The sequence below is a fragment of the Saccopteryx bilineata genome, chromosome 6, assembly GCF_036850765.1.
Source record: "Saccopteryx bilineata isolate mSacBil1 chromosome 6, mSacBil1_pri_phased_curated, whole genome shotgun sequence".
Lineage (NCBI taxonomy): Eukaryota > Metazoa > Chordata > Mammalia > Chiroptera > Emballonuridae > Saccopteryx > Saccopteryx bilineata.
The window spans coordinates 175,790,280-175,800,266 of record NC_089495.1 but is presented as its reverse complement, the minus strand read 5'-3'; the positions used below and the strand labels follow the sequence as shown (position 1 = coordinate 175,800,266).

The following is a 9,987-nucleotide window of genomic DNA, read 5'->3' as shown; positions in this document are numbered from 1 at the left end:
GTTTTTATATTGACCATTCAATCATGTGCTAAGTTCAACTTCGACCTTGCTAGTGACTCACCTGACCACACAAATGTATGACTGCATTCTGAACGATCGGACCAGAGCAAGAAGGCTCAAGATATGATTTCTAGAAGTTTTGTTTTTACAAACAAAATAGAAAATGGCTCACCAAACTAGAATTTAAAAGATAATTTATTAGTCTGAGAAGAGGAGTCACACACTATACCCATTAATATGCTGCTTTTATTTTTGTGCCTTTACCTTAAAAATATATTTAAACAAGAAACAAAGATAATATTGAATTTTATCATAAATTTTGCTTTCATATTTACAGTATTACATTGTAAATAACATTCCATTATACACAAATTAAGTACTGTGCATTACTGTATTTTTTTTTTTTTACATATTCTTTCATATTATAGTACATACAGCTCAAAGCTATGCAGTATTTAAGCTTAGAAAAGCTAAGGAAAGAAGTAAAAACTTTATCAATAAGACTATTATTTAAAAAGGTTCTGACCTTAACTCTCTCTAGATTGTTTCACTGAAACCATTCTTTGTTAAAGAAAAATGCCCCATACGAGGGATGAGAATAACAGTTTAAGTTACCACAGGATTCACTTAAACTGATTAACAAATAAAAACACTTTATTACTAATTACTGTTATTAAATGGAGCACTACCACTGTCAAATTTAAACACATAGATTTACTCTTCAATTCAGACACACTGTATCAACGACAGTTGGTACCGCTTTATGAAATAAAAAATGTTTCCTGCAACTTTAGATTTGACTTGTAAACAGTTAAAGCACACATTTTGTAAAGATGACTTAATCATTCCTGGTCTTAGGTTACATGAGAAGGAGGAGTTTCTATCTCAAGGGAAAAAGCAAGCACCCAGGCCGCGCATGTGCACGCACGTGCGCATGCGCACACACACTTAGTAGTCCTGCTCACCCACCGAAGGCCGCACGTCCTAAGCACTAAACACAGCAGCACCCGTGTCGCCAGCGGTGCACGAGGCTGCAGTAGGAATTATAAAATGAAGACGATAAAATATCCACCTTCAGTTACAGACACCCGCAAGCTCAGGTGCTGGATGCCTCCCTGCATTTCATGCACAGCCGGAAGGTTCAGTTCGCTGGGCTCTCCAAGCGACAGACCCCACCTTCAATCGCCACGGACTGTCCTGCCACTGCGCCGGGAGGGAGCCTGGAAATGTGCGTCTGCAGAGAGGGAGACAGGAAACGTTAGAAGTGCTAGCTGTGTCCTCCCATGTGTGACCAAGGTGGAGGCAATGCCCGAGTGTCAGGGCTTCCCTTTGCTTGGAGCATACACAGTCCCCGATGGAGGAAGCTGGAGGTGCCCAGACGCCCTGCCTGCTCCCATCTCTCGGGGAGGTTTACTGAGCGCGCCCCTCTGAGCACAGCACCAGCAGCTGGAGGTACAGTGATGAAGACGCCAAGGCCCCTGACAGTGCAGAACTTACAGCTCAGTGCTGTTCAGAATAGCGGTGGCTTTAACAAAGCCAACTGTACTAATCGTATCCCAGTTCTCTGGAAACTAACAATTTACATACATTTTGTTCTCTGAACAGCCAAAACACCTAAGACTACCTGGTTCACATTTATACTTCCAATTTATTTGTTAAAGGATTTGAATAGCTTATAAGAATTCAGATAACTGGACAACCTAAAGTGAGGGAATGAGGAAAGAGAAAACTACGAGTTTACAAGCAAGGTGGAGACCGCAGGCGGTTAACACTCCGACCCCAGCTGGGCTCTGTCCCTGGGCTGCCGTCTCCCCGCTTCCCCGCGGCCATGATTGGTGGCTCACGTGGCGGCACACAGGGTTTCCACTAACCAACTGCTCAGAGAACAGCTGTTCTGGTACCGGAGCCAGAGAGCTGTTTCTGTTGTGGGGCTTCATGTGTAGGGGTGCCCAGAACAGTGGGCCAGCTGTACAATGAGTGGTGTAGGGGTGCATGCTACCACAGCCTCAAGGGAGGCTGGCCCTGAGTGGGAGACAGTAAGCTGTCCCACAGGGAGTCAGGGTGACATTAGCGAGGAATTCCTTTTTTGATGGTCCTGTTTAATTCAGGAATAAATAAATGTCGGGAGTTTTTAAGGACAGAGGACTGTATATCCCTTCGGTAATCCTCTCTAATTCTGTTGCTCTAAACAAGCTTTTCCTGAGAACTGCACCGAGGGGGGGGTTCAAGCCCCGCGGGAGGTTGTCAGATGCAGCTGGAGAGGGGCCAAGCAGCAAGTGGGGCTGACGTCCTCCCGTGCAACCGAACGCGAAGCAAGCTTAAATTTTTGATGGAATATCAGGTAAGATAGATGGTTTGTAGTTGAGGGTGGACACTATTCCTAAATCTCACTATATGAGTCCTATCAGAGTAGCTGATATAAGTCTACCATTTGGAAAGTTCTTGAGAACAGGAAATGCTCTTTGGGTACTTGGTTTTTCTGTGTACAAGCAGAGAAGCAGCCTGTAACCTTGGGTAGTGAGGTCCATTGCCCCAGGGTGGATAGCTGGGCAAGGCGATCTCTGTGGCATCTCCTGGGATGCAGGCAGAGTGAGTCCACTCACCAGGCTCCTGCCTCTGGGACCTACATCCCGGAATCTGGCCTCACTATCTATCACATCTGAGAGCCAAACTTGAGTCTCATGTCTTGCTATATTGTAGCTGAGAAGTTCACAGTGAGACTTGTGAATCCTCTGTTTCTTGTGATGCCTCGTTAACCTTGTGGGAGGAGTGAGAAGAGGGCATGTTGTTTGATTCTGTTACCTAACAGCCCTTGTCACATTAGGCACAACAAACGTTAACCCCATAAGTCCCAGGGCTCAGTGTTGATAAGGCCACTTTTATTCTCTCAGGACTTTATTAACATGAGGTGAAAGAGAATTTTCTGCCTAGGCATCATTCATCCATGTATTTGAAGGTTCTCCTAAACAAAAAAGATGCCTAGAGAGTAGAAGCCTCTCTGTGTGATCTCTAATCTCACCCCCCTCAGGTGGGAACACAGGTATGCAGTCCAACAGGGTTCCAGGATAAAGCAGAACCACTGTGCAAAACAGTATGGTAGCTCCTCAGAGAATTAAACAGAATTCTATGTGATACAACACTTCCATTTTGGGTAGCTACCCAAAACAAGTGGAAACAGGGACTCAAAAAAGACTTATATACCAATGTTCACAGCAACATTATTCACAATAGCCAAATGTGGGAGCAATCCAAATGTCCATCAGTGAAACAAAATGTGTCATATGCTTATAGTGGAATATTATGCAGCTTAATAAAGGAATAGTAATCTGTCACACACCACAATATGGATCAACTCTGAAGACATTATGCTAAATGAAATAAGCAACACAAAAGGACAAACATCGTATGATTCCACTTACGGGAGGTACCTGGTGATCATATTACAGAGACAGAAAGCAGAATGCAGTGGCCGTAAGGAGGTCGAGGTGGGGAGTCAGTGTTCAATGGGCACAACTTGAGAAGGTGAGTAAGTTCTGGAGATGGATGGTTGTATAACAGTGTGAATGTACCAACTGCCACTGAACTGTACACTCAACAGTGGCTAAAATGGTAAAATTTATGTCTTGTACATTTTGCCACATTATAAAATAAACTAATAAAGCAGAAATGACAGTTTCCTACCTGGTCCCGAGTAGTTCTCCATAAAATGACATGAAGAGAAGGGGTTAGGAGGAGTGAATCCAGGATGCAGGTCCCAGAGGAGAAACATTAACACAACTGGGTTCTGTTCACAAATAAGTTGGAATTTTCCAAACAGGTGAGTTAAATTATCTGTCCCTAACAGAGGAGCTCACCGGAAAATCCATCCTCATGTTTCCCAAAGATTCAGGGAGAACCCAGGCACCAGAAGGAACAAGAATGAATTACGAAAAGATCAAAGAGTGACCATGTGTCCAAGCAGATGGCCTGCAGCTTGACCAGAGGGAGGTCAGTCTTCAAGCAACTGATTTGCTGCTGACCATGGAAAAGACCCAGAACTAGATGGAAGACATTCATGTCCCCTGAACCGGGGGACATGATAGCAATCTCGAGATTTACAGAAACACACGCCAATCCAAACTTCCCTCTCATGTTCCCACCCCCATTAAATTTATAATAGAAGAACATCTAAATAAACCGAACTAAGTCACAAAGTGTCAGGAGAGTTAGAAAGGAAAAGAAAAAAGAATTGAAAATGATGACAGTAGTTCTAAGATACTAATAAACATAGGACATGGGCAGAATACTTCAAAAACACATTGAGGTTTGTATAAATTGAACTGTTTACCTAAGCCAAAAATGTTCAACTAGATAAACTAGTTACTAGGTTAACTTCTAAGGATTATCCCTTCCCTAAACTATCATCTAGTCAAAGGAGATTTTACAATTACAAAACACACTGGCATGATCTTCGTGTTAAGAGGAATAAAATCACTAACCATCCAAATGTCAATTATTTCACCAGTGTCATCCATCAACATGACCTTTCGACTCATCAAAAAATAAATGACCTTGGTCTGAAAAAGTTTGAGCCAAGATGTATTTGAAGCTTTCTGTGGATATTTCCATGAAGCATCATATCATATTACTAACAGTGAGAGCTATTTAACAGAATATTTTATATATGTGTTTTTCTTTAAAAATTATTTTATAGAAGTGGGTTTGAATTTCTTGAGCTAAACTTAGACCACTCTCTACAATGAACTTGTTGTATGTCAGCATTTAAAAGTGCAATAAAAATGCCTGACCAGGTGGTGGCACAGTGGAAAGAGTGTCGACCTAGGATGCTGAGGACCCAGGTTCAAAACACTGAGGTCGCTGGTTTGAGCGCGGGGTCACCAGCTTGTGCATAGGATCACAGACATGACCCCAATGTTTGCTGGTTTGAGCTCAAAGGTTTCTGGCTTGAGCCCAAGGTCACTCGCTAGCTTAAGCAAGGGGTCACTGGCTTGGCTGGAGCTCCCTGGTCAAAGCATATATGAGAAAGCAGTCAATGAACAACTAAAGTGCCATAACTATGGGCTGATGCTACTCAGGTCTGTCTCTTGTGAAAACAAACAAACAAACAAATAAATAAAAGTGCAAGAAAATATTTTATATTGACTAAGGCCTATGTATACTCTAGGGCAGTGGTTCTCAAACTTTTTGTAGTCGGGGCCCATTTAAAATCCTACAAATAATTGTAGGTGCACTATATACAAATTTCTCAGAAATGTTATAATTAAGTCAAATATTAAAGAAAAAAACATAAAGTCCAAGAGTGCTTTTATGGTAATTAAATGAAATAAATATGACAAAATTAAGTTTATTCTGACATTAAAAAACATTTTTATGTTACACTTTTTGAGTTATGCTTTGTAGAATTCGTAAAAAAGAGGGGTCAAAAAATAAAAAAAAATGACAAAAAAGCTATCTTTTTATATATATAGATACATTCTTAGTAAGATTTAGTAAATTCAGCAGGTCACGGCATAAATGTGTTAAGTTTTTTCATTCTTGTGTTTATGAGAAACATGAGCCTGATGTGTCCTAGCGATTTCTTCAATGTTTGGGCATATATTTGAAAGGCAAACTCTCATTTCCTCATCAATACATTGAAGAATTCCTCTCTTTTTACTCTTAACTGTGTTGAGTGCAGAAAACCCCCATCATACATATCATCTTAACTTCGCAACAAACAAAGGATAGAAGAAACTTGCCTCCAGTCTTTCTGGGGAACATGGGGGTAGTATAAACAATCCAGCACTACAGCTTAACAGCCTTTTGCAACCTAATCAGGCAAGTGAGGTGGGGGGTTGGGCAGACTGTCAACTTACAGCCAACTCCCCACACCTCTGTCTCCCCAAAATCTAAACTCCTAAAACCCTGTTGGTTTTTTGGTCTCTGACAGGCACATACTTCTCTGGAATACCATAGCATGCACCTGGAAATCCTCTAGGGCGCACCAGTGCGCCCTGGTGCACACTTTGAGAACCACTGCTCTAGGAAGGTATCTTCTAAGCATAAGAACTTAAAATGGTATCTTTAAAACCATTTAAATAGCAATGTACTTTCACTGGCATTTAGAAATAATGAGAAATATCCCATGAAAACGACATATGAATGAGCAGCAGACTGACCCACTTTGGGTAATCTCCCTCCAGTTCTTGCTGCATGCCCATTTCATATACCCCTCCAACCATGACTAAGGTCTCTTGTATCCTTTTCTAGTTCTTTCTCAAAGAAACACTTCCTTGACTGGATGCTCTACTCAGTCTAGAAACTCTCATTCTAGCTCCTAGCGCACTCATCTGGGAACTCATCTGAGCATATAATGTAACTGTCTTGATTTTGGTTTGTTTTGAGTTTTTAGGTCTCTGTAACTGAAAGTCAATTGGAGGCGGGAGGTTCCCTTACACACACCTAAGTATTCCTTGAACCTGTCATAGTACTTGACACAAAAGGCACACCCTGGAAATGTTCACTTAGTGTATAAGTGACAAAAATATACTTTCCAAGGCCATGTTTACAAACACAAAAGACTATCTAGTGCTTTAACTAGTGTGATCAGTTTGGTTAAAAAGTCAACCCAACTAGTTTATCATAGTAAAGATATTTTTTAAAAGAGTCTTATATATTATAGATTCACTGAACAAAGAAGATATTTGCTAATGATACAACTGATAAGGGGTGAATATTCAAAATTTATAAAGAACTTATAAATCTTGAGTTTTGATACCAAGAAAAAATAATATCCAATTAAAAAAATGGGCAGAAGGCATGAACACACATTTTTCCAAAGAGGAAATACAGATGATCAATAGACATATGAGAAGATGGTCAACATCACTAATCATCAGAGAAATGCAATTAGGACCACAATGAGATATCACCTCATACCTGTCAGAATGGCTATCATCAATACATCTGCAATCAACAAGTGTTGGCAAGATGTGGAGAAAAATGAACCTTCATGCACTGTTGGGAATGCAGATTGGTGCAGTTACTATGAAAAACAGTATGAAGGATCTTCAAATATTAAAAATGGAACTGTCTTATGACTCAGTGTTTCTACTTCTGGATATATCATATATCCAAAGAAACCCAAAACACTAATTCGAAGATATATGCACCTCTATGTTCATTGAAGCATTATTTACAATAGTCAAGATATAAAAGTAATCAAGTGCCCATCAATAAAGATTGAATAAAGAAATTGTGGTACATATATACAATGGAATATGACTTAGCCATAAAAAATGAAATCTTGAAATTTGCAACAGCTTGGATGGACTTAGAAGGTATTATGATAAATGAAATAAGACAGAAAAAGACAAATGTCATATGATTTCATTTATATGTAGAATCTAAAGAACAAAATAAACAAGGTTGAAAGGGACTCACAAATACAGAGAACAACCTGATGGTTGCCAGAGGTGAGGGGGCTTGGAGGAGTTGGTGAAAAAAATGAAGGGGCTAAGAAGTACAATGAGAGTTACAAAATCGTCATGAGGATGTAAAAGTACAGCACAGGGAATACAGTCAATGATAATTGTAATAACTATGCATAGTACCAGGTGGGTACTGGAAGTATTCGGGGGGAGCATGCTGTGAAGTGTATACTTATCTAAGCACTATGTTGTACACCTGAAATTAATACAAAATGATATTGAATGTAAATGGCAATTAAAAAACAATTTTCTTGGCCCTAGCCAATTGGCTCAGCAGTACAGCATCAGCTTGATGTGTGGAAGTCCCTGGTTCAATTCCTAGTCAGGGAACACAGGAGAAGCGACCACCCCTCCCCCTTCCCTTCTCTTTCTTTCTCTCTCTCTTCCTATGCCACAGCCATGGCTCAAATGGTTTGAGCAAGTTGGCCCTGGGCACTGAGGATGGCTCCATGGCCTCATCTCAGGTACTAAAAATAGCTTGGTTGCCAAGCAACAGAGCAGTGGCCCCAGATGGGCAGAGCATGGCCTGTAGGGGTATTGCCAGGTGGACTCCTATCAGGGCATATGTGGAAGTCTGTCTCTCTGCCTTCCCACCACTCACTGAATAAAAAAAAATTTTTTTTTAAATATAGACTGACTATAAAGTTTTCTACTTTCCAAATGACTGCATTATTAGAATAGGGATGAAACTTTAGATTTCCTAGATGTTAACAGCTCCACACCAATGGAACTCAATGGCCTGGTAGGTATAATTCCCTACTTTATTGCTAATTCCCTGAGTAGCAAGGACAGATCCTTGAGGTTAACACTCCTTGAAGAACCATCAACTTCTAAATTAAACTGACTATTCAAAGCCAATATCCTTAGGGCCATACCATTTTTGTAAAACCAAATATATTGTATAATAACATGTTTATTCTGAAGATTTTAAAATGAGAAAGTGAAAGAAAAAATAATATAGAAATTATATAATTGCTTGATGTTCTAATTACAATCTAAGTAGTAGCTGGGACTTCCTATCATTCATGCTCCTGACTTTAAACCTTTTAAGACCACCTTAGTGACTGCTCTTTTGTGGTTTCGAGGCAAACTACAAGCACACAATTTAATTTAAAAAGTCTCAAAACCTTTATTTAGTGGTTATATTTTAATTCATCTTTCCACTCTTAAGACAGTTGCTTGAGATCTGCCACAAGACTCAAGAAAAGCTTCCCTTAAACAAGTTATTATCCTCCTTTGGGGTCAGGAAAATAAAATCTAGAGAGATACAGTCCAAAAAAAGCTTTTGGGAATATTTTATTCATTGGTTTCATAATTCTGAAGGTGTGGTTTTCTAGTTTTAATTATTTTAACATCTTTTTTAGTTTACTTTTTAAAATTTATTTTTCAGTTACAGTTGACATACAATATTATTAGTTTCAGATCTGCAACACACTAATTAAACATTTATATGCCTTATAAAGTGATCACCCAGATAAATCTAGTACTCATCTGGCACCATTCATAATTATTAGAATATTACTGACTGTACTCCCTCTTCTCTACTTTGCATCCTGTGGTTTTCAATTTTTTAAAAATAGAGAGAGCCTGAAGCAAGATGACACTACAGTCAAAGCAATACATGCCCTGAACATACATATAGAACAAAGGACATTTGGAAAAGCACTTCCACCTGGAGAGTCCTAAGAAATAGCATTTCAAAACAGAGCAGAGGTGTTTTCATCAGCCAGTGGCTAACAAGGTACATGTAGCATACAACACAGCGTGTCTAATTAAACTTAGCTTACAGAGGCAGTTCATAATGGCTATGTGCATGGTTCAGAATAATAAACCTCCAAGAGCAGCCAAGTGCTCCCCCTCCCATCATTTTTTGAGATGTTAAGAAAGACGTTTTGTTAGAAGAGAGATGGTAAGAGATTAAAAAGGGACCATGGTCTGGGAGGAAGAAGGGATGAAAAGAGAAGGTATGGCACCTTACTTCTTCATTCATTTCAGCCAAAGACCAATTCTATGTTGTTTTTTTAAAAAAAATGAACAAGAGAGGTGGGAATAAAGTATAATAATTGTAAACTGCGAATCTTAAACTGCCGATACAAAAGAAACTGTGTATCTGGCTGGACTGATTTACTAGCTCTGCTTTGGATGACTAACCTGTAGGCTTATCTGTTTTAAATCAAATACAGTACCTGTGCCTGACCTGTGGTGGCACAGTGGACAAAGCGTCGACCTGGAACACTGTGGTCACCGGTGCGAAACCCAGAGCTTGCCTGGTCAAGGCACAAATGGGAGTTGATGCTTCCTGCTCCTTCCCTCCTTTCTTTCTCTCTCTCTCTCTCTCTCTTTCTCTCTCTCTCTCTCTCTCTCTCTCTCTCTCTCTCTCCCCCCTCTCTCAAAAGTGCATAAATAAAATTTAAAAGAATATATAGTACCTGTAGGATAAGTAAGCACCTTTTGGATTGACACAAAATAAATACTGCTGTCAGTTAACAGTCAAGTTTACTCAAGATCAATCTGACTA

The 9,987-nt window shown here is 39.9% G+C and overlaps 1 protein-coding gene across 3 annotated transcripts in view; it reads right to left on the bottom strand.

Moving 5' to 3' along the window:
- Positions 1 to 212: 212 nt before the first annotated feature.
- TASP1 (taspase 1) overlaps positions 213 to 9,987 on the bottom strand; it is a 329,261-nt gene continuing 319,486 nt past the window's right edge. For all 3 annotated transcript variants that reach the window (XM_066234263.1, XM_066234264.1, XM_066234265.1), the window contains one exon: positions 213 to 1,234. In XM_066234263.1, the coding sequence (XP_066090360.1) occupies positions 1,142 to 1,234 (93 nt within the window). In that variant the 3' untranslated portion in view covers positions 213 to 1,141. The remainder of the gene's footprint in view (positions 1,235 to 9,987) is intronic.